This window comes from Diadema setosum, chromosome 19 (assembly GCF_964275005.1).
Source record: "Diadema setosum chromosome 19, eeDiaSeto1, whole genome shotgun sequence".
Taxonomy (NCBI): domain Eukaryota; kingdom Metazoa; phylum Echinodermata; class Echinoidea; order Diadematoida; family Diadematidae; genus Diadema; species Diadema setosum.
The window spans coordinates 29369246-29395657 of NC_092703.1; the positions used below are offsets into that span (position 1 = coordinate 29369246).

The window sequence follows — 26412 nt, forward strand, 5'->3', positions numbered from 1 at the left end:
CGGAGAGACACAGGTGATGTGCGGACGTTCTTTTTTTTATTTCTACCATGATAAAGGACAGAGAACAGAATATCGACGCAGTTGCTCTCTGACCGTGTCGTTAAAACTGATAATTGTTATCAAGGCAAACATGCTGTCTTTATGAACCAACGCACGTAGGTGAGAAAACAAACGCTAAAATCAAGTGTTGGCTTAGTGATGAGCAAACATATACATGAAAATATCGTCCATGATCGGAGAGATAATAACTATTTCTATACCACATCATGTACATAGCTCCTGGGATTATACCCCTATTATTTTGCTCTGCGAAGTGATAAAGACAATTTAAACAAAATTTGGTTGGCAACAAGGGCGTCGCGTTACCACAGTAAGCAGTGATGTACTATACCTACTTCAGTGCAATGCAATTTGACATCACAGACGAAAAGTGCTCACGTATATAGATCTTTTTATCGGAAGTAATCAGTTGGTTCTAACCAAGTGCAAAAGGCATTCGCACCATGTCGTCAAAAGGAAGAGACAGACGACTCCTGTCACGTTCTCCTAATCCAAACGGACCACGAACAGTCGGCGGCAGTCATCTGGCCGCCGTTGACCACCCGGTCGTTCACCAGAGCGCAAACGGCTCCTACCGACGTCACGTCGAATACCCTGAACTTCCCGTCACCCTCGACGAGGTTTACGACAGGGCGGCGAAGTTCACGGACAAAATCCTCGCTCGCCCGATAATCTTTTTCGATGACGACGAAGTCGGCGCCGGAGAGCTCGGGGAGTTCGGTCATTCCTTCAAGGCGCGAAAAGGTCTGGAAGCCAAACGACTGTCCGGTGACCGACGAATGACAGTAGCGGTTGGTGGCGGTCAAGGTCGTCTGACCAGACTACCGTTGCTAGGGGCGAGTCACGGACTGAGCGACTTGAGACGAGGAACCATCGCAGCAGGGCACGGCGTCTCCTCAGATCTGCGGAGATTTGCTGCATTTAGTGAGCTGGAGGATCGCGAAGAGTGAGTGTCCGTCTGATTTCAGGGCCCATCGATTATTGCCTGATTTGAACTCAAGAAGACGTATACATGAAACCTACACAATAACACACCAACTCCTATATCATCCGTTTAGAAAGTTTGTTCCCTTAGTAAATGAATATACAGTTCCTACTTCTTGTACCCCCTGAATATTTTCCTCTTTCTTTTATCTTACACGTGACAGACCACATTTTAGAGATGGTCTGTTTGACTCAAAGGGTTTCTTAACACTTCGATTTTGGAGTGAACCTATGTCACCCTTGATAATACCCAAGGATTCCAACTTATTCACTAACAGTATGCGATTTTTTCAGCACTTCTTAACGTGTTGGAAGAGGAGGAGAAACTTAATGTGCAGTTTAGATTGGCTTAAAAAAAACAACAAATTGAAATTTAAGTTGAAATCAGACAAAAAGTGATTTTAAGTTTTGAATTTTTAATTTAAAGTTTTTACGGAACAACGATGTCAGTTCCAACCGTTATTATGCAAATTATATAGGATGATGATTATTATAATCGTTGATCTACATACAACCATCATCGTTATCATTTCAGTTAGCACAGTATGCGCCACTATATAGTTTAGACGAGCTGACCCCAAACTTCCTATAATTATAATCTGTTCACTCCCCCAATTCGATGCAACTACAAAGTCATGCGTATAATATTCTCTAGTCCAAGTTCTTAATTGTTGGTCTCTCCCTCCTTTTGCCATCAACTTTCCCTTCATTAAGAGTCTTTTCCACGCAATTTCTTCCAATGATATGTAAAAAAAAAGTCGAAGCTTTCGACGTTTATTACGGCTAACCGTAATCCATTAATCTTCCCGTACCTAATGATTTGTCATGTGGCTTTCCATGAGACTCTTACCTACAATGCACATAAACATTTACTTAAAAAAAAAAATGCTTGAGAACTCAAGAAGACGTTGCCGCGGTGTGTCGTGATAATGCCCCATTTCGTTGTTGTTGTTGTTGTTGGTTTTTTGTTTTTTTTTGGGGGGGGAGGGGAGGGGAGGGGATCGACTTGGTAACTTTTATATCACCTTTTAAGACCTAAATCCTTACAATATTTGTGTACGACGAACAGATCTGAACGGTTATGACATACTTACTCGAGTCTATGATACACTGGCTATAATAGTGTCAGCTGGTAGGGTCTGTAAGGTGTTAGTCTCGTGGTTGCCGGATTTATTAGTGCTTTTTGTCATCACCCACACCGTGCATTTCTTTTGTGAGGAAATGTATGTTGAATTTGCATACATATCAGGAAGCCTCTCTCTCCATTTTTTTTTTGTCTATAAACGACACAAACGAACAAATATACAGCCGTTTTCTTCCACCTTCATTAGAGTTTAGATTCCATGGATACCTTACTTTTTTTTATCTCAATCAGTACCAGATAGTACAATGTGAACTCAATAACGATAATTATGTGGATGGAAGTGTATCATATTGATTCATGGATGGTATACAATGGAAGGTATCTATAGCAAGTGTCAAATACAGTTGTGTCATTGTGAAGTTTCAAAGTAAAATCAAACCTGAATTCAGACTCAGTACCGTAAACAATTACCGGGTCTGATTATCATATTTGAGAATAGAAAAGAGAAATGTCGCTCAAATACTTGGGCAAATCATACTGAGCGCGGAGTAAATCAGTTCACTGTTATCTATTATATGATTTTTTTTTTCAATTAAGATCGATATATACGACCACTGAGCGAAAGACATTCATTCACTCAACAGTTCACCACGAATTTTAATGTACTATGACTGCAAAGTTAGTAATTCGAGATCATTTAGGCTCTATCATACCCCCCCCCCTTATGAATGGCATCTTCACAATGAATAAGAAGACCAATATTCATTCATTCATTCTTCTCAGTTGTAAGTTATCAGCCGCTCTTGCACTTTGTTTTTTATGTATTTTTTATGCATTTTTAAACACAACAAATAGGGCCTACCGTGTATTGCAATTTTGCGTTATATAGATTGTAATAGATACACACATATCACATATGTGAGAGCAGCAATTTGTCTATCATGTAAAGTGCTAAAACATGACATACATTGGATACGTAATTGGATAATTATACAATACAGTATAATTTAGCGAAATAATGATGAAACCAATTGTGATTAGGCCTGTATGCCTTACATGTGATATTTTTCATGTAATATATGTCATAAATCTCTTGGATGGAATTGAAAAAAAAAAAACTAAATATAAATCCCCACCCACACATATAAAATATATACACCGTATTTGCACATTCGAAGTTCTAAAAGTTGACGCAGTAACTTCTTCTTCCGGTTAAGTCTGCCTCTTGTAATAATCTGAAGATTCTTGCAGACTGTGTTATTTACATTATAATACAATTTATTTACAGATATTTACAAGCACATAACAAATATGAAGAACAAGACTAGTCACAGTGATCACTGTGATCACTGTGACTTCGCTTATCTTCACGTTTAGCTTCTCTTTCGAAAAAAACCTTTACCAAAAGAATCCACTTAGTCCATGTAGCGGGTGCAGTTTTGTTGTTGTTTTTGTTACTTTTTTTTCGAAGTCATATTTCCTCCAGGCATTTTGAACTGCACGACGCGACGGCTCGCTTTAGTACTAGTACTCCTTTCTGCGCTTGCGCAGTGAACTCCCGTCTAATAAAGGTAGATGACCCGAAGTTCTTGACAACCATCAACGAAAATGTCGGCCTTCTCGGCAACCAAGCAAGCGTCGTAGAAGATTTGTATTTCGTTGCTGTAACTCTCACCCATGCGTCAAAGAATCCTCAACGCATGCAATCAGGAAGATGGCTTCTAAACAGGCCAAGGAAAAGAAATCTTCGAATAGAGTAAATTCGGCTTCAAAGCAAGAGTAAGTTTAGCATGCAAACAATCGCCGCAGCACTGACGGCAGTGCGAACGGGTTGACAAAATGTAATGTGGGTGCAGGTGTCGCGTACCGGTACACGAGTCCTTTCTGTATAAACCGTCGAAATCGCAGAGCATAGGCAGACGTAGACGGCGAACCGTAATGTCAACAAACGATTCCGTAATGCTCTTCACTCTGTAATGCGACCTGTAGAACCTACTGACTATTACTTAAAACATTGGTGACATGTTGAGAGTCCTGAGCTGACTTTGCAGTTAATATTATCCAGTCTGGGTTTGATTTTTTTTTTTTTTTCAGCTCTCTCATCAACAAGAGTCGACTCCAAGTCGCCAAGCAAGAGTGAATTAGCCAGCCTAAGTATCATAAGTACTAGAACTATGGTTCTACTTCATTGTTGAAAGTTGATTCTAACGTTACATGCGGCAGTGATCTTCACACTTTGTAGCTTAATGTTATTGTTACCCATCATCAATGCATCAAGTTTACAATTCCAGTGACTTGTCACTGATGAAGTTTTATGAAACGGGCCCCAGGTTAGCACCTTGCTCTCATCGCTGAATGAATGAAGCGGGGTCTTTTACATGCATGAGTTGTGACTCTCTCAAACACAGGACCTCCATCTTATGTCCTATCCGAGGGACAGTGTTTTCACCTTTGGCCTTGTAAGACAAGCTAGTTAAAAGGGATGGTATGAATACCCCGTTATTAATGCTCAAGTACACACAACATTTCTCTGTGAGATTTTTGGGAATCAAACCTGGGTCCTTTGGATCTGGAGGCAGCACGCTACCAATATTCATTTTACAATATAGATTTTCTGTGCCCATTCTGACGATATTGAAACAGATAACCATTTTACCTTAGTTTTGAAAATACATGGATAGATATTCTACCATGCAAAGCCCTCAAATGGTACCCATTTATATAAAACACATAGTAAGGAGAATTTTCTTCCTCATGTATGCACACTGGCTTGCATTGGGCATGAAATTTTGGTTTCAAGCCCACTGGAAAATGTAATGATAATTAAAAAACTAATTTCTTTATTTTTCTCTCTCTCTTTCTGTCTACCTGTGTTGATCAAACTTAAACTTGCACAGAATAGGTAATAATTATGTGATCATACTGCATACTGGCAGAATATCAATGAATGTCTCTGTCTTGTTGTGGTGATGCACTTTTGTTTGAAGATGGATTTTTTTTTTCCCCCATGACTGCCTTTTAGGTTATCCTTTCCCTTACAAGCATGTGGTATGCTATAATATTCACATTCCCCATTAACACATGTCTTTAGATGCTACATGTAGCTTGGGGTAGAAAGAGCTCAAGGATACCATACAAATGAGGACATATATTAAACGTATGTTGCAGTTAATACTTTCACATTGAATGATTGCAATGAAAGAATGATTGTCATACTCAAATACAAAATGTGTTGAATCAAACCAGCTCTATTCTAGCCATTAGGGAAATTAAGTCTCATACACAGCATGCAAATTGTATTGACTTGAGATATTTATCATAAGACAAAACAATGTTCAGAGTCTTATTGAAAGTATTCATATGAGAAATACCAAAGAAAGGTATAGTTGGAAAGGAAATGTGTGGTGCTACAGATGAGCAATCAATTCTCCATTCAGCAACATGGTGTCATGACAGTGTTTTCACAATGTTTTGTTACGTGTTCTCTGTATTGCAGAGCTGCTTCCATTGCTGCCAGCGTGATCGGATCACAAGAGGGCAGAAAACAGAAGGTTGTTATTTGGCCTGAGTGGAATGATGGAGACGTCAATGCAGAGAAATGGGTAAGACTGCAGCCCCGAGCCAGTGCAGCTCTTGGAGTAGAGCTATCCTTGCCATTGGACTTTAACACCATGGTTTCAGGACGGTCATGCACCACTTATAAAATGAAAATGAGAAAATGATATGACCTCTTTCAATTTTTTTTTTTTTTTTTTTGGAAACGCAATTGTTTTGGTTAAAGTAGTAGATTGTGAATGTTCAATCATTTTACTTACCTGTGTATCTGAAAATCACTACAGCAGTCAACTTCAGATTGCATTGCTCATGTGGATTGATGAAAAGTATGTATTGAAGATGGCTAATATCTAAGGTTGAGATGAATTTCTCTGTTATTTGGATATAATTGAAACATTGAATGCCCTAATTCTGCTGAATTACAACGTGGACATTGGGATGCCTATGGAAAGACTGTATCATAGTCAAGTGGTATTAGAATATCCCTTGAGACTGTTACATGGAAACTAATTGTGCAAATTCTTTCTTGTTATATTTATGCAGGATACTCCACACAAAACCAAGGAGAAGGAGAAGGGCAAGAGCCCCAGCAGTATGGTGAGTGTGAACTTGGGAAATGTTGGGAAATGAACTTGGGAAATGGGGGGGGGGGGGGGCTTTTATTTCAAATATACATGTAGATTCAGTGAATGTAAACATGTTAAGTTAGTAGCATACGTGTAGTTTGAGTAGAATCAGATGATTTGTTTGAAAGTTATGAATTCTTAAAGTTTTGGCTACATTCTTGTGCCTTTTTTGCCTGATAAGAAGACTACAACTTTTTTTAAAGGGGCATTCCGGACGATTTTCATAATTTCACATCATTGTACGTAAATCAACAGCTTCATGTATAGATTTGTAGAATTTATTGTGGTTCTTGAGCAGAGAAACAGTACTTTCAAAAACCTTAAACAAATAACACTGAACAAAGATGATGACATAGGAGCCTCACATATCTCAGAAATGTAGCAGTGTCATTCCATTACAATACCGCATGCTTGCAAGCTCACCTGTGTGTAATCTATGTATGCCTTCTTCTTTTGTGTTGCTTCCTTGAGCCACATCTCATGCATTCTTATGGTGAGGCTGCCATGTCATCATCCTTGTTCATTGCAATTTGTTATAAACTTCGAAAATATTCTTATTTTTCATCCCAATCATTACAAATCCTGAAACTCTGTACCCAGTATAACTAATTTATATATGTTCAAATGTAAAAATTTGAAAATCATCCGGAGGTCTCCTTTAAATGTCACAGAAGGGCAATTATATAGATGTGAAAGAAGAATTCCACAAAATGTTTTTTTTTTTTTTTTTTTTTTTTTTTTTAAGGGGGGGGGGGGTTGGTGTGAAAAGTACACATCCTTTTGACTACTTGCTGACATACATGTTAAGGGTAATATCATTCCCCCTGCCTTCTGAAAGAGGCAAGTCAAGTGTTCCCTCATTGTGCCATAAAAATGAAAATGATATTTTTACTCTTGCATCTTATTCTGATACATTGGAGTGTTTGTTGAAATACATGGAGGACAATTGTCAGGGAGAAAACAAATATACAGTAATGTATTACATGTCCATTGCGTGTATTCAGAAAATGTAAAGAAACTTTAACATAATATGTTAATTTTCCTATTGTGCCACCATTGCCTTTGTTATGACACCTGAATGAGCACACTAACTTTACCACTAGATCAAGTTTTTGAGGATTATTGAATGCTAATGAAAAAGCTTGGCAAGTAACGCTAAGGCTAAGTGCCTTGGCACATTGAAAGGGTGAAGGTATACCAAGTGCTTCTTTTTCTGTTCCTCAATCCTGTACTCAATCCTGTCCTCAGTCTTGTATGTGCATTGCAAAAATTATATCAGTTACTTATATGTTTGTTTCTTCTGTACAGCAACATTTCTTTGATGACCCAGAGGGGCGTATTGACCTTCCACCCCCTCTGAGGCAGCGGGTTGATCACTGGAAGCGACCACAAGACTTCATCACCGACAAGACTCCCGTGGTGTATGACGCAGAAAGCACCAAGGACATTGACCTCTTGACCAACAATGAACACCTAGATTGCTGTGAGGTAGGCAGCATAAGTTTCTAGATTACAAATTTTAGGTTTTGATGTTAGCAGGATCTATGGGTGTGTAAGTCATTTTGGAAGTAGGCAGTGTGCATGCATGTCCTTGTATGTTTATCACTTGATCCTCTCAATGTACAGAAAAATGGATTATTTACATGCTAACTAACTGCATATCTTTAAGGTTTTTGTCATTCTGCAATGTAGTAAATTTAAGACTTTTATTTTTGCTGATAAAGTGTTTCTTCGTATTGGTCACAGGGAAAGTGCTGATTTGTGAGAGAAACTCCTTGTATCATTATGCCTCCGCCAACGAAGTGGCCGGAGGCATTATGTTTTCGGGTCGTCCGTCCGTCCGTACGTCCGTACTTCCGTACGTCCGTACTTCCGTACGTCCGTCCGTCCCGTTTTGTTTTTGTCGATATCTCAAGAACCGTGTGGTGGTTTTGCATCAAACTTGGTATGAGGGTATATCCTTGGGGGATGATACTTTGTGTGGATTTTAGGGTCACAGGGTCAAAGGTCAAAGGTCACAGGTTATTTTGTGAAAAAAAAAAATTGAAATTTCATGTTTTTCTCCATATCTCGCAAATGGTTCAAGGTATCTTCATGGAACTTAGTATATATGCTTGTACCGATGGGCAGTGATTATCTAGGGAAGTTGGGGGTCATGGGTCAAAGGTCAGGGGTCAAAGGTCAAGGTCAACTCCTCAAAATATAACTACTTTCCTTATATTTATGCAGTGCCTGAAGGATTTTTTTAAAACTTGATGTATGCATGTATAACCCAATATATATTCTGTGGGAAGTTTCTTGCCAAAAGGTCAAAGGTCAAAAGGTCAAAGGTCAAGTGAAAGTGCTAAATTGCACTTTTTCCTCCATATCTCAAAAATAACTCAAGGTATTGTCATGAAACTTACATATTTATGCATGTTCTACCTAACAGTGATTCTCTTTGGAACTGTGGGGTCAAAGGTCAAAGGCCAGGTTTCGATAATACTATTTTACCATTTGATACTGAAATTATACTTTTTCTCAATACCTTGAAAATTACTCAATGCATAAACTTGTAAAAGGGTCAAAAGTCAAGTGAAAATCATCAGTTCCCCCAAATACCTGCACTCTTGATGTTTTTATCATTCATCCAATTGAACCTAGTTCTAGGAAAGTGAACATTCAGCACATTTGTGGCAAACCTGTCATTTTAATATTTTGCCAATTGTGTGAAACTGTCATCACACATTGTCAAGACATTGTACTATAGACCTATTAGGAGAACCATGTATTATGGCGGAGGCATACACCAGTCGCCGTAGCGACATTTCTAGTTTGAAAATACAGCCTTTGCATATCTGTAATTACTGGTGAAAAATGAGTAATGGACATTCCTTCATGATTTTTCATGCAGACTCTACGCTGGATAACCAGTCAGCTCACCAGTTTGTGGCATGCCACCGCCACGCCCATTGGTGAGCCCCACGAGGGCGTGACCATCGCCGGGGGTAAGATGCACCCCTGGCGGCCGTGGGACCACATCTATGCCCTGTGCAAGGTTGGGAAGAGCCCCCATCTACCACTCTACAACCCCCATGGCAAATACATCATCAGGATCTATTGGATGGTGAGTTGGAAGTGGGAAGGGCTGTTGAAAAAAAAAAAAAAATTGATAGATAATAGATACAGTAGATAGATAAGCAGATAAGTAGATCGATTGATAGATGGATAGATAAATTTGTCATTCAGTCAGCATCCAAAGGATGCACTAATTTAGAGAAGGATATCTTTTTGTGTGTGTGTGTTAAATATGGGAATTATGATCAACGGGAATTAATCATCACAAAAGATATTGACTGCTCATGAAATAGAGCTAGTAGAAGAGAACGGACAACTTTTAGGAGAACAAATATTGTACTGACACACTTGAAAGCATGAAGTTTTAAAGCACTTAAAAAATGGTTATGTCTCCTTTTGATGTTGTGTCTGCTTAGCATGATGATTCCTAGCTTTCTAGTGTAGAGTTAAGAATGAGAACTGATCCAAGAAGACTCGGCTTCATTCAACCTTTTAATTTAATCGTATTCTGATGGCAGAAGCCCTTTATTAGTACTAGATGTTTTGTAGGGTAAACACTGATAACTGTCTTTGTCAAAAAAAGGAAATTAGTTCACATATCTTGGAATGATAACATTATGGGGAAAATATTACTGTACAAAACCTAATATTAACAAGTAGAGGGACTACAGCTTTATCTTGGAACAGGGCAAGTCCAAGATAACACGCGCGTTACGTATGGGACATTCAGAGACTTTTATGACCTGAAAAATAGTGTTAATGGCTTTTGATCATATTAAACTTTTACATCATGGTGATTGATATCTAGGAGTTGTATAATCATGCAAAAAATGGAGAAAAATGACCTTCACAATTATATTCTAGAAGAGAAAATATGTGCCGTTACGTATGGGACCAGAAAATTTTTGTTTTTTTGAACATTTTTTTCAACCCCAAAACTCTCTGAAAGTATTTCATTCTACAACTTGTAACTCACTGTGATGAAAGTCACAACACTCAATATTATCACAGGTAAGTTTCGTGTCATTAGGCAAAAAGCTCTAATTACAGGTTCTAATTAAAGACAGACATGACGTGTTACGTATGGGACAGTTACGTATGGGACAGTTTGTCCCCCATTCGTTTAGTGTGTAAAGAACCATGTTTGTGGGTATTTTGCATAATTATTGAAGTAAAATCAGTTGAAACTACTCAAATACTGATCCAGATTGTCAAGGAAACAATATTCCCCAAATATTCACCATCCTAATCATATTCAATCATATTTTTATATTTTTATGACCCACCTGAGTATGCATGCCCTTTGTTCCCCATTCGTTTAGTGTGTGGAGAGACATGTTTATGGGTATTTTGCAAAATAATTTTGCAAAATACCCATAAACAAATTTTTGCATAATTATTGAAATGGAATTAGTTGAAATTACTCAAATACTGATCCAGATTGACAAGGGAACAATATTCCCCAAATATTTACCATCATAATCATATTTAATCATATTCTATATACTTATGACCAACCTGAGTATGTATGCCCTATTTATATCAGGATAGTTACTACTGAAAAATTGAATAGTTTAAAGTGTTTACTTCCATTGATGAAGGGCAGTTTGCCATTTCATTTCAATAAAAAACAACTTGACACAAGAAATATTAATTTTAATAAATAAGCAATACCTGCTGCGTGGAACCCCAGTGATCGAGTAGATATATGATGTCTGTCTAGCAGTCAGTTCATTGATTCAAGTCACGCCTCAGTATGTATACCCATGAATTTTGTCATGGCTATTATTGAAAACTGAATAAGGACAATTTGTGTATCACTTGCAATAAAAAAAAAAATCATTTTACTTTATTTAAAAAAATATATATATATCACAACCATTTCAAATTGGATCTCCATCACTAAACTTTGAATTCCTCTAGTCTTAGGATTGTATGCTCTTTAGTAATTCATATAATTGGTTTCCAATCATCTCATTAAATGTTGAAAACTGAATCCCCATTTCTACAAAAAACTATACCATCCCTTTAATGCTAATTTTTCATTGTGTATTTTGCCAGTTTCCCCTCCCCCTTTCTGAAAATTGTTCAGTCAAGTACATGTATTGTTTAAAGTGTCTATAACTCAAAAAATAGCTACAATGTTGGGATGCTTTCTTCAGGATGATTGACCATTTGTGTACTGAGAGACCTTCCCAGCTAGCTACATGCATTCACATGCAATATGTATGAGGATGTCCCATACGTAACGCATTTGTCCCATACGTAACATTATTTTAATGCCTAATAAAAAATATTTCTTTCACTTTTTTTTTCTTTTTTCTATGGTATTTAATTTCTCTAAACGATAGATTAGAACTTTCCAAAAGGGCATTAATATAACCTTAGCAATTTCAGAAAAAACCTAAAAAAATGACCTCAATTTGTTACGTATGGGACATCTCATGATAGGACACGAGCTAATTTGCATAATCATTTGCATAATCCCTAAATTTTCATACCAAGTTAAACTATTTGATGAACTTCATATGTCCACATATTAATCAAATATCATTTTCTTTCCTTTGAATTAATATGAATTTTCATAAATGTCCCATACGTAACGCTGTGTTTCACATTTATGCAAATGAAGCCCTTGAAATTTGCATAAATTTACGTAATATAATTTTTTCCTCCATGGAAATCAAAACTTCAACTCATAAGCTTCAAAATGATACCAAACATGTCAATATTGAGGGCAAGTCCAAGATATCGCGCACCTTACGTATGGGACATTCAGAGATTTCAAACCTCTGAAAAGTAATGAAGGAGCACTTGGATTTTATTGTTTATCATCAGGAGGACTGGTATCCTTGAGAAGAATATTGTGTTTAAGTTTGGTGTCATTTGACCTTGGGTTGATTATTTTATTAAGAAAAATATGCCAACTTACGTATGGGACCAGAGAAAAACTGGATTTTTCAAAATAAAGTTTGAACTGAAAATTCTCTGAAAGTACCTTACTGATCAAGTTCTGTTTGGAAGTGAAGAAAGGTACAATACTGAAGTATCTTTCAGCAAAGTTTCACTGCAAAAGAATAAAGCATATTTTCATGAAGTTGGTTTAATTAACGAAAGTACACCTTACGTATGGGACATGGCTCAACTTACGTATGGGACATTTGTCTTTAGTGCACAAATGTATTCATGGGAATGACTTTAAATTTCCCCATAGTGTCATATTTAGTTCCACAAATCATGCTACAACATGTAACAAATGAAATAGACTTCTAAGTGGGTACTTTCCCGGTTCAGGTACCCAGCAAAAGCTAAAATAAAACAAATAAAAGTAATTATCAATTTACAATTAAATGTCTTAGTTTGGATTCCGTCATGCATTAACACTGTCCTCATGATGTCTACACATGCAGATATAGTATACTGACACTCTATTTCTAGCCCATTTGTAATTACTCTAGTCAATATTTTTTCATCAAATGAAAAAAAAAATGAGCAAATTCTAGCTTGTGACCTTGATATAGCATACATGTACATGTACAATAACTAATTTGTAGTCTTGATAATTTCAACTTTAGAATCAAATGTCATGTACAATGTATTTGCAGATACAGTTTGAAGTGGGTACTTTCAGTAGCTCTAGGCTTACCTTGCAAGTTGTCTAAGTTTTTATAAAGCTTTATAATTGTTTGAAATGCAGCACAAAACACAACAACAAGAGTACTTCATTTTGCTCTGTAATCATCATGTTTTGCCATGTGAATTTTAGCTGAACTGCAATATCAATCAAATTTTAATGAAAGTTTTAGATTTTAAGGAGATAGAAGAATGTATGTACCAATGCTGTTTCTGTTTTTTTTTTTCAAATTGCTTGGCTTCGTGTCTATGAAACCAAAGACGACAAAATTTGTGCTACTTTGTACATACATACATGCTTGTGTAGTGATACAGGAAAGATTATCATTTGCACATTCAAATCTAGATTTGAAACACTTAAGTAACTCACTGATCTGCAAATTACAATTTTGAATAAATTCTAATAACCTCATTTGATCATACACTACCAGATTGCAGTGTATGTTGATAATTGTGTAGATGTGGGGTACAAAGTAAGTATGAGTTGATGAAGGTGTCTCAGAGCACATCTGTCTCTTCAAACACAAAATAGAAAAGAAAATTGAATTTCCTATTTGTTTGTGTAATTTGTGTTTTTAGCACTCCAACCACAGAACCAGTATTGATATTGTGGTTTATAGCAAATGTAAACTATAGTCTTCATTTTACAGGATTTTCAGAAATCATGTTCATGACCTTGATAAGTCATGACATATTCTGAGGGTGAACAGTTGAAATATTAACAATCATATCAAAATAAAAAGTACAAGTGTACTCTCATAGGGTTTTTCCTTTGCTATCAACTCAAGTAATGACAAAGTTACCTGCTCACACCTTAAGTGATTTTTCTTTTCAGTAAGACCTATAATGTTGTCATTGATGCGCGCCATAAGCACAATTGTTTTGATTTCGCTTTTGAGGCTGTACAACCTGTGGTACATGCTGAACAGTGTACTGCACCTAAAATGACACTCAGAGAATCCCATTCTTGGACAAAGTCATTTTGTAGAGAGGTAAAGTTGAAAATGATAACTGAATTAAGAAAATGTCCAATATCAAAATGTTAACGGGGAATGTTAATTCAAGACCAGCTGCACAGCCTGTAATGAAAATAAGAAATTACAAGTATAAATGAATATTCTTTATTTTCCTTTCTTAATCATAGAATGACTCAATAATGCTGTTCTTACACTCTCCCTGAGGTCATCTGAGTAGGAGAGGCAGATATATAGACATATTCTTCAGAGTAGGTGCAAAGATAACCATTAACCAAACAAATGTAAGGACATATAGCATCCATGTCAAAAGGCGGTTTTCCCATTCACTTTGCATGTAATGTCCCATACGTAAGGCATTTGTCCCATACGTAAGCAAACTTTAATTAGTTATAAGATGAAGGACTAATTAAATTTCCTCATTTAGTTTTGCTAATCTGGAGTTGAAATGAATAAATTAGAACTTCCTAAAGTATGATTGGTCAATGTTACAAATCTTCAGAAAAAACTTAAAAAAACATACTCAAATCCTTACGTATGGGACACTATGTTCTGGGAAAGTGCATAATTTGCATAATTAATGTGCTGACCTTGTCTTACCAATTGCAGATTATACTAACTCATACAGGGGTCATGTCCATAAAGGAACTAGGTCAAGGACAAATTCAACTGATTTTAGATGAATATTTATAATTTGTCCCATACGTAAGGTTTGTTTTTGATTTATGCAAATCAAGGCCATATTTCTTGCATAAATTTGCATAATTCAATATTTTCTTTGCTGGAAACATATGATTTAACTCTTTGGCTACAAGATGATATCAATAACTTTTTGATAAAATCAAGATGAATTTTGAGCATCTGAGGGGACATTATCTTGGACTTGCCCGTGAGCAAAGATGAAATTTTGCCTTCTGAGGGGACCTTATCTTGGACTTGCCCAACAACAAAAATGCACAGGGTGCATAACCTGGTGAAATGATCTGCCGAATTACATAAAACTGTACGGTGTACCTCATGGAAGACAAGGTGGTGCAGTTCAATATTGGCTATCCATCCATCTTGTATGTATGGAAAATGAAAACAATTACACAAAACATTCAAGGAAGTTATAGGATAATATAGAGTAACTACTACCTCTTGCCATGATCTGGAGAGAAGTGCAAACTAAATCTACAGCACTTGCCAGTTTGATGCCAATTTCAGACAACGGTTAGGGAAGAGAGGCAGATGTAAACAAACCCTTCACATTTATGATGTTTCAGGGAACCTGGCGCAAGGTGACAGTGGACGACACCATCCCCTTCGATGACAACGGCAAGATGCTGCTGCCGTGCTCCAGGCTGACCCATGAGCTGTGGCCCATGCTTCTCACCAAGGCCCTCATCAAAGTCTTCTCTCTAGAGTGAGTGTCTGGATCCTGTGATCCATTGCTTCTTTACCTCATTAAGAAATGAGTGCTGTCAAACCAGATATTTTCAGGTGCATGAAACTTTTGCAAATTTCCTGAGGATCCAAGATCCGCATGAGTAACATGCATGGAAAAGTTTTTGTCTACGCTGTGCAGTGAGTACACGTACAATGCTGTACAGCATCATGGTTGGCAATTCGTGAAATTTTTATGCCAAGAAAAAGGCTGTCGGCTCCAGTTTGCCAGAGTTTCATGTGGTGATTTTTGCTGGTTTTACAGTATGCTTCTCTGTGGCCTCTAAAATACCGTCTTAAGGCTTTGATGTTGAGAGAGCTTATCTCTCACTGGGCCATTACTAGGTTTCTTTGCCAAGGATAGCTTTTCTAGAAATGCTCAGAATTATTGAACTCTTGCTTTCCATAATGCCACTTTGCTGACTCTCATTCCTCGTCAGCACTATCAGAGAATCTGGGGGAAGCAAGAGATGTGCTTCTTATCAGTTGATGGTGGAAAAACGGTGCAACCCAATACAACGGGTCATGAATCAACACAGCTTGTTCAGAAATTGGCTTTTATCAGATTTTTCATCTGTGTTGTATTGTTATAATCACAGAAATGGCAGATATTGACTTTCAAATTTTCCTGTTATAAAGCATCAAGTTAGTTGATAAAAGAGAAAATGTACTTCGTAGATTGGAGTTACAAACTGGGTAAAAACCTTGACAATGAACACGACATGCAGTAGCCTCAATTTATTACAATGAAAAGGAAACAAGATTCATCAGAATCTTTGACTTACTGGATGCTTAATTCATCTGATACACAATGTGGCATGAGCCTTGACTTTGCTTGACTCCCTTTGCAGCTACTCCACTGGTAGCAGCAGCTGTGAGTTTGGGGATGTGACGGTGATACAGGCCCTCACTGGCTGGCTCCCAGAGACCATCCCACTGCAGTAAGTACCACTGACATTCTCTTCTCTCCGTCGTTTTTCATTTTGTTGAAGGTATGTGAAGACTTTGATAACTCACTGTGTCCAAGACTGTTAGTCTGCGAAACTATTTGTACGCATAAAGGATCATATTCATATGGTTATATGTAAATTAGTGCTCTTTGCATCCGTATATGTATGTGATATCATATGCAATCATATGATCAAACTATGTTGGAAAAAAACAAGTGATTTTCCAAAATATTCTCACATGTTCAGAGATTATATCAGAGTATATACAAGTAATTTTCATGAGAATGAGAACCTAAACACACTTTCTTTATCCAGAAGAGTACGTCTTGCATTATCGCAAATTTTTATCATTGAAAAGGTTCTAGGGGATGTTGACATTATAAGTCGGAACTGAAAACTGATGTTGTGATCACATGAAGAGTATGTCGGATTTGTGTAGAAGTCCAGGATTATGTTTATTTTTGCCTGTATGTCATGTTAACGTAACAAACAAATACAACATTTAGTCAGAGTCGTGAATGTCTGTATCATTGCAAGTTTTCATTGTGTAAGACATCTTTAGCTGCTATGTCTATGATTTGTTTTCATTGTAGAGCTTATTTAAACATGCTGATTTGCTTTCAGATTTTTTAAGCTGCTGTCCTGAAATTGTATCGATAAATGCTAATGCTCAATTTGATTTCCCGATGACAGTAGAGGTGTAATGGGCTGATTGCCAATGAGAGGATTTTGTAACAAGGTGACATATTTGAGTTTTTACTAAAAACTGTTCCTATAAAAAGACTCTTCTACATTCTGTGGACAACACTGCTCTTTGCTGTAGGTATGAGTCTCAAAACCAATGCATGCCAAACTAATGAAATCAAAGTTATCAAAAAAAGGAAAAGGAAAGAAAAATAGAAGAATTGTTCTTCATTCAAGTTTCTAATGACATGCATTGTTGATTCTCAAAGAATTTCCAAACTCATTTTTGAAGTGCTGTCAGTCATGTCCTGTATTGACAAGGTTTTTCACTTTCAAGTCTTTTTCAGTCTTTTAGGCTATAAGTGAAGAAGTGCAATGTTCGCTTTATTCATGAAAAACAAACTCGAGGTATTAACACTTCATAGTTTCCATGTTACCAAATGATGGTACTCCCACTGAGCAAAAGTGACCGCATAGTATCTGTCATGTGTTTGTCCCAGTCACCTCATGTCCTGCGGTGTAGGCAAGAAGGCATGCGTGGTGCAGGAAGTGCGCAAGAATAGTCTCCTTGCAAGCCATCTAGACTTAGACGTAGATAGGCTACCGCCACTCACAGGCAGTCAGACAGATGTCCCGGCGGGGTCAGAAGATATTAGTGTGGAGCAAAACGGCGGAATGGGAGGTGGGGCGGATGAAATGGAGGAGGCAGAGGATACTCCACCCTTTGATGATGCAGCACTGAATGTCGCCATGGAGAAGGATGAGATAGAGTAGGGCCCATCACATACTGCAGCCAGAATGAGGATGTTGATTTCACATCTCGCATTGCTTAATTTTTCCCAGCATGCTCATAGTATAATTCGTCTTGCTCTGTTTTCAGATTTGCCTTTGTAGATGTTGTGCACTTTTTGAAAGTATTAACAAAGCTCACCATTTCCAGCATTGTTTGTGTTATACTCAAATCAATTGTAAGATTGTTTTGAGTTCTGAATGGATTGGTTTATTAGTTTTTCACACAATTATATCCTGTTACCATGTTTGGCAAGTTTATCTTTCATCTCATTTGCACTTTTATGTTTCACCTTTGTTTCAAATGATTGTACACATGGTTTGTCAATTTTTACCTGTTGACAAAGTGTGATGTCCAATAAATGCCCTGCCTTATGTACCTGTAAACTTACAATTTTGTTCAAACTATGAAGAAATACTCAAATGCTCCATTTTCCCTCCCTTGAAGGTTTTGTGGTGTTTTCTGAGCTTTACAGTCATACCAACATGTTTTGACACACCATCAACAGTTACAACACTTGATCACCAATCTTGGACTTGCTTACATTGTTGTATATATGTTGTTGTTGTTTTTTAATCCATTCAACTTTCACTTTCTTTGAAATGGTTTCAAAGTACATGTTCTTATAATTTGTTCACATGTCACAGTATTCTACTTTGACTGTTTCTTTCTGTTTTGTATTGTAATCGTTCATACAGAATTGATATGTATTGACTTCAATTATAATCAGTTAACTTAAATAAGTAAATTGATATAACATCTGATAAAGTAAGGGGTGTCCAAGGAGAAGGGATCAGCAGAAATAAGTAACACATGTAAATTCCCTTACAATTAGATGAACTAATATACTGCAGTAAAGTAAATGAGTAGACATTTCAAATTATGATAATTTCATATGTTTTTAATTATCACACTTTCTTGTGTCCATGTGTTGATGTGTATGTGCAGGAAATATTCTGAAGGAAATGGGGAAATTACAAAAAATAAAAAAGAAATACCTTGCAAAGACACCCTTGTGTTAGTTTGGGACAGTGAAATGCTTATGAGCAAGCTACCTTAGGACTGATGACTCTATCCCTTCTCAAAGAACTATGTAAAGCTATTAGGAAAAAGTGTTTGTTAAGGGGCACAACTGCTACTGCATGCAGACTTGAACCAGGGACCTCCTGATTGTGAGTCTATGGTCATATCCACTAAGCCACAAGGGCTCCTTCTTTTGTAAAATATCGGCCAGGAATTAGTCTGTTTGTGCATTAAACACTTCTTTTTCATGCACATCATTATTGTTTTGTCACACTGGGTGAATGGTCATTGTTGCTGTTCTTGCTTCCAAGGTACGGTCACTTGGACAAGGTTTGGGACCTCCTGAAGAAGCTTCTGCCGGAGTTCAAGCTCCCCGACCCAGAGCTACCCCCAGAGGAACCCCCCGAGGAGGCCCCCAAGAAAGAGAAGATGGGGGACGAGATGTCCGTGGTCACCCGTGAGTCCAACAAAGACGGCAAGATCGGCAAGGACAAGGATGGCCGATGTGAGTTGTGTCCCAAACTAGTCAGCGCATTCCAGAATGTCCATGTCTTGCTGATTTTGTAGCCATTATTCACCAGTAGCATCTCTGTGCCATTACAAACACTCGTATCTCAACATTGATGGATGAGAATTACTCTGCGCATTCCAGAATGTTCATGTCTAACTAACTTTCTAACCCTTTTTCAGCAGCAGCAGCGTCACTGTGCTATTTTGCCATTGCTCTTCACAAAAGTGGTTCCATGACATTTGCTCCTGTGACAATTGCTCCCATGATATATCTGCGTGCTAAGCCCAACATAAAACCTACCCAAAACATAACCTTCACCCTAATCCTAATCTGCATATCAAGATAAACCTAAAACCCTTTCACAACCCAAACCCTAACCCTAAGTCCTTGGAGAAAATAAGCCCTTAGCAATTGTCGTAAGAGCAAATGTTGTGTCACCCACAAAAGCATTGGCAGTTAGTAATACTGACTTTGATGCCCGGTCAGAACAGGTTTCACAGTTTGAATGATGATCACAGTGCAAAATCATTCTTTTTTACCACTCAGCATGGCTTTCCACAGCTTTTGTAAATAAATATGAAGAATTTGAATTTGTAATTTCAGCAAGACGTGTGGAATAGCCTCAGTAGTGTTTTATATTACTCTGATGTCACCGAACTGGTTGGTAATGCTGCTGATACCTTCTGTTTGACAGACAGTGGAGATTAATAGTATTGTTGGTAACATGAACAGATTTCTGAAGAACGGTGTGCTGGGATCTTGAAATTTAATCATCTGTACTCGAAAGTGTGGGACATGATCTAGCGTGTCTGAGAGATTGACAGGTTTTCACTAAATATTCCAACTTGCAGCCGAGAAGGGCGACAAGGACTCCAGGGTTGGTCACAAGGATGACAAGGAGGGAAAGAAGGACAAAAAGGACAAGAAAGACGACAAAGACAAACGTAAGTTTAAACCATGCCATGTTTTCTTCTCTCCCCCCCCCCCACCCCGATATCACACATCCCTCTGTGACATGCAGTGTACCTCTCTGATTGAGAGTTAGTATGATATGCACATTATGCACACGATTTTGAGAGACCTGTTTCCTGTCGTTGATGTTAGCATATTTCTGAGTCTACATGTTTATTGTTGTCATTTGTGTGAAGACCAGAGCTAGTCTGGCTCAAAAGCAGAGCTCCTCTGTGAAAGACTAGTGGATATACCTATGTATCAGAGGGCATTTGTTAACACTGTGTGTGGAGTGTTGTTTTGAGATTCCAAAGCAATCCACCATTTCATTTAAGAATATCTTGAAGGATATGATAGTTAAAAGTTGTCTCTTTATAACTTTAAACAGACTATTGATATGTCCTTGTAGTTTGTTAATGTGGCAACGTACAATGTATAATCTCAAAACACCAAAGAAGGAACATGATGAATTACGGCATAATGTATGTTTTTCTAATTCATACTAAACAAAAGTGACTTCTATCATAATAGTAGTCCAAGTGACCATTTTTTGTAGTGTGATTATGCTGATAATCCTGTCCGTAGAGATCTAAAGGGACCCGTAATGCTTCTTAACCCTAAAAAGACTGGGGGGCAGTGGGTATAGAACACATTTGATTTATGATAATCATATGTTGTAACTTTTTTTGTTTTTGTTTAGAATGTCTCCTTACCCCTTCTTTTCACAGTATTTACTACTGTATACCCGAGTACATTGTATAATTGTGACATATAATTTGTGACAGTGGATCAATTGTGAAGCACGCAGCAACCTCTTGTGATGAAATATAATATAAGACCCTTGTGTTGTGTAGTGTTGGTTGTGTTGTGGTGACCAGTTTCTTGAAATCATATGGATATTCATGTGTTCTCCCAAAGTGAACGATGTGAAAAAGTCTGTGTTCTGCAGGCTTGCAGCGATGCATTCTTTAAGTCACCGGAACCAACAGGTTGTCCAGAACCAGCAGGTTGACCTCAACCCTCAAAAGCCCCCTGACATGCCTCCTGCCAAAATTAAGTATCATGTCAATGACAATTGCCTGACAAAATCAAAAATGCCTTCTTCTAATTAGTTCTGCACATATTCAGCTGTTTGATTGTTTATTTACTTATTTTTTGTTTTCAATATCACAAATTAGCAATTCATCTGCTTTTATGCATTGCCATTCTTCATTCCTGTCTGGCTGTCTTGATTTATACAGCTGACATGAGAATGGTAGCATTCCCCACTGCATCTCAGCTTTTCATGTAGTTTACAGTCTTAGGCTCGTGAAGATATAAGACACATGTATACATTCAATTATCATTTACCTTTGGATAGTCTGGTTGTCCGTCCATGTCTGTCCAAGCTATTATCTGCGCAGTATCTCATCATTTTTTTCCCCTTTACCATCCTAAATACTGGTAAGAACAACTTTAAGCAACATAATGACATTAGTGCATGTTTGTACAGCCATGCAGCAATCAGAATTGATAAATATGGGTGATGAGGTATATTGTTAATGGTAATGGGTAGAAGGTCAAAGGCAAAACTGTAATGTTTCAAGCAATATTTCTAGGAATATAAATGATGAAGCATAATATGGGCATTTAAGTGGTTATTCACCAGATGACTCCAGGAATATATGTAATGGAGTCACAAGTTGAGGTTCAAATTTTTGTGAGTTTTATAAAAAGAAAAGCCCAAAACTGAATCCTTGAGAAATAGCACCAAACTTTGAACAAAGTATAACTACATTGCGTCTGTTGAGAATGAGAAGGGCATTAAGTTGTCTTGAACACTATGGGTTTAGTGGCAACTTAACACCCTTATCATTCTCAACTGACGATTGTATGACTCTATGATTCTCCCGCATGGTATGAAAGAGTAGGTTCTGCCATCACGGTTCTAGCAAAGACCGTTGTAATCACTGGATTCATATCATGTTCCTACCTGGACAAACAAGCTTGTGAATTCTCGTATTTCCTGTCGTGAATAATCTTGGTGACATCATCATTATTTTGGTGCTGAACATGCAGGACAGAAATGTGCTGCCTTTGAGGTTGACCACAAAATGCCACAATGTCATGCCCAGTGCTGTGGAGGAGATAATGTTTATAAAAGATAGAGTAATGTGGAAAGGCTGTGATAAGTTATTGCTTTGAGATTGATAGGAAAGCTGCCCAAATGACATCTTGTCATTTTAAGCTGTGCTGTATTGACAGCAGTTCTCTCTGTTTCTTGTTTTTATGCTAGATGCAAACTTTGTATCTCTATGTCAAAAATTAAGACACAATTGCTAAAGCAGTGCACCTGATGTGATAACCTTATTCCCGGTATTCATATTCCCAGTATATATATTCTCCTTGTACGGAGGCTTTGACCTTTACAGCACATGTATGCTGCATGTGTGTTAACTACAGTGAAGTTTCCATTGAGGTGTTGTGTATGATGCTTTCAATCAACACCCTCTGCATGATTGGGTGATCTTGTTTTTGTTTTTGTTTTTTTTTCTATTTTGGTCACCTTGATATTGCCTTGTTACTTTTGTTGTCATTTGTTCCTGCACTTGAAACCTGCACAGGCACACCCGATAAGGAGCAAGTAACCCTCCTAGGTCTGTTACTCAGTGCTTGCTTCCGCTTTGCATGTTGCATGATGGCACCTGTTTGAATTGGCTCAGTCTCTTTCCTATTTTTCTCCATGTTTGGAATTCATGAAGGGCTTTTTACAGCATCGTGCAATGTGACAGAGTCTCCTACATTGTAACTCCTCGGGAACCCGGCTATCTTGGGCCATCTTGGACTTGGGGAGGGGGCCAGGTTTAGGAGAACTAATTTTGCCCTTCCAAGATCTCAGCCACGAAGGATCATTTGTTCAGTTCTAATGCATGTACATGTACTGTAACACATCACCTTTTTTCTCTCTCTCTCCCCTTTTCATTAACACTGAAGATAACCATTGTCTTGACATGTTATTGATAATTGAAGGCTCCAACCCAACAACAAGATCAATTTTGACACATTAGTTGTAGAAACATGTGCAAGATTCTTGTGAGGAGGGACAATTTGAAATCTGATTCCATTTAGGTGATACTGAAGAATAATTGAAATTATTTCATATAGCTTTTCACATACATGTGTGTGATGCAAGAAGCAGTTATATTTTTGCATATCATGGGATATTCACGAAATGTCATATTGAGTAGTACCTCAAACATGTAATTATTTTTTATTCACTTTGTAATACAACATTCTTTGGAACAAAATTGCCAACAAACCACCACAATATGACATATTATCTGTGCGTATTTCCAAATTCAAGTTTCAGATTTACTTCAAACTGAAAGACAAAGCATTTAATTTTTCGTTTTGGGGTCATCTGGGGGGCATTTCATGAAGGAACTTGTCGGATAAAATGTCCGACAAGTCAATTATATCCGACAAGTTCAGAGAAATCAGCCAATCAGACTAAAGAATTTCTCAAAACTTGTCGGATATAATTGACTTGTCAGATATTTTATCCGACAAGTTCCTTCATGAAATGCCCCCCTGGTTTCTTTGATGTTGTTCTTGTAGGTGGTAAGTACATTAGAAATGGGTACTGTGTTTGATAACTATGGAGAAATGGGGAATATTGCGTATTTTGTGATTTGGCAGCATGGATACATACGATTTGCAAAGTTCTCTCTTCTTTCTCTATGGCATGGACTTGCATGATATGATCTTTACTTCATCATTGCACTGTTTGCATGTGTTGTTGTTCAATATCTTGTTTTCTTCAAGAGAGATGGCATCCCATCTCCCTCCTCCTGCAAAGTGACTCTCTTAAATGATTTTATTATTAAAAAAAATGATATATCAATGATGTAGAATTGCTCAAACAGTGAATTCAAGTAGTACAATAAAGGGACTTGCTCCCTTTTAATGGGTCTTCATCACAATTTCCACCAACAACACCAACAATAACTTCTGTGCAATAATATAATGCCCTATGGCTACCCAACTAGGAATGCTTGAGTGTTGAGCGTGAAACGCTACTGGCCGTTCATAACATTGATGTATATGTAATTGTGCATCCACTATGTCAAAGTAATTTACGTGTCTGTATAGATCCTCTGTTACCATGGTATTTACTTTGTTGTATGCTCTTTAATTCCTGTGGGTGCTCCTTTTACCTTCAGAAAGCAGATCCCTCTCAAAACAAAAAATGAAAGAAAATAGATAATAAAAGCAATGATAAGTAGCAGAACATTATAGGAAGCTGATTCATATCTGTACACATATCAGCAGTTAGCGGAGCTGTTCTAAAAAGAGCTAAGCTGTCGCTGTCCATGCTACCATTGTATACCAAAATTTGTGGTGACCCTGAACGAAAGGCTGTTCAAATGAGAAATGTAGCAGTAGGTTGCCATCATGTCATTCAAATGTTTAAAGTCATTGACATCCTGTATTGGGTTTAGATTTGGTACCTCATCGAGCAAAAAGAATATCATCCTGCACAGTGCATTGGTGTCCATGTTTTGGTGTAGGGGAGTTTCTGTTGACTATGCGGTGGCTGGTCCTCACATCATACCGGGTGAACACGTCAGGGTCTCGTTTCATAAAACTTGTTATCAGCAACAACTGACAAATTTGCTCTCAGCCTATCCACTGCAAGGATTTCAGTGGCTTATATCAACTATTATAACTTGTTATTGAAAACAAGTTATGTGAAACAGGGCCCAGATGTGTTAGATTTTTGGGATTGACAGATACCGCATGATGTGTCGGCTGATGTTGGGTTCTTTGTGTATACATAGGAGCAGCGATAAACCATATCACAATTTAAAACCCGTTAGGTTGGGAGAGATGGTTAGCCAGATTGAATTGATCTTCATCTGCCCACCGGGGTACATTCGAAAACCTATGATGACTATTAAATGCATCCTGGTTAGAATAGAATTGGCTTCAGCGAATGTGTGCATTGAAGCGTACGCTCATCTGTACATTTTGACTCCAGTTGAGAAATTTCAGCTGTGTGTGTACTTACATTTGAAGATCAGTGATACAGCTAGAGATACACAATCCGTTGATACAGGAATTCCCAAATATATCTTTGCAAATTGACTGAAAGTGAATTGCATGTTGTTTTGTTATTGTCATTACTGAGCTATGTTTTGGAACAGTAGCTAGCTCATAGCTCCTGTAGTGCTACTGTACAAGCACTGAAGCATTATCACAAGCTGTGTGTAGTAATAAGCTTTATGGTAGAGTCAAAGAGTTGTAGTATTTTCCAAAGTCTCAATTATGGTCGTCATTCTGCTTGAAATTTCATTTGTTTTGTGATATCGCGCAGTATCACATCACTATATTCTCTCTTGCACCATGTTTGGAAAGACTGGCTCTTTATTGGTGATCCATCTTACCTTCAGCCATGTCAGGGACAATTTATTTCACCAAGCTATTTTCTGATGCTTGATCTTTTTTTCTGTTTCCCCCATTCTTTGCACAGTGCAGCCAGTAATTGTGTGCTGTAGATATACATGATTTGTAGCTTTTATCATGCATGGAATAAATTGAATGCTTGTTTAGTAGTATGGTTTGCAGTAAACATGTGTAGTATATGAGTTTAGGATAAGTGACAAATTTTATTTGTGTCCACAAAAAGAACACATTATCAAGATAACTGTTCCACATTCCAATACAGACTTTCATTTTTAGTGTAGTGAAAAGGATCTGATATACTTTTCATTGTACAGCATGCCTTATTTCTAAAGACCCATAACAATTGTAGAGCTTTCTGTGTACTGATATGAGATGTCTATCAAAATTTAGGAGATATAAAATTTATCTTGGGAACTCGTATAGTCATTACAAATTTCAGTACGCATGCTGCAGATTAAAGATTAAAACAGCAAATCATAAAAAACTAGCTCCCTTGTATCAAAAACATTAGTATATGGGACTGTTTTGTGTATGAACACCATTTTCAAGTTGTCTATACAAGGAAAATTTAGCAGTGTTACTTATAAGGGAGCTACGTTGTGATGTAGCAACACTATTCTTGCAAATCAGTCCACATTAATCCTCTTATTTTAAACACCT

General features: G+C 37.5%; 1 protein-coding gene across 1 annotated transcript in view; it reads left to right on the forward strand.

Moving 5' to 3' along the window:
• The first annotated feature begins 503 nt into the window (after positions 1-503).
• Positions 504-26412, forward strand: part of LOC140242405 (androglobin-like) — an 88822-nt gene continuing 62913 nt past the window's right edge. The window contains exons 1-9 of the mRNA XM_072322141.1: positions 504-1006; positions 5625-5730; positions 6227-6280; positions 7618-7797; positions 9203-9415; positions 15239-15378; positions 16250-16339; positions 19157-19350; positions 20208-20300. Coding sequence (XP_072178242.1) covers positions 504-1006; positions 5625-5730; positions 6227-6280; positions 7618-7797; positions 9203-9415; positions 15239-15378; positions 16250-16339; positions 19157-19350; positions 20208-20300 — 1573 coding nt within the window. The remainder of the gene's footprint in view (positions 1007-5624; positions 5731-6226; positions 6281-7617; positions 7798-9202; positions 9416-15238; positions 15379-16249; positions 16340-19156; positions 19351-20207; positions 20301-26412) is intronic.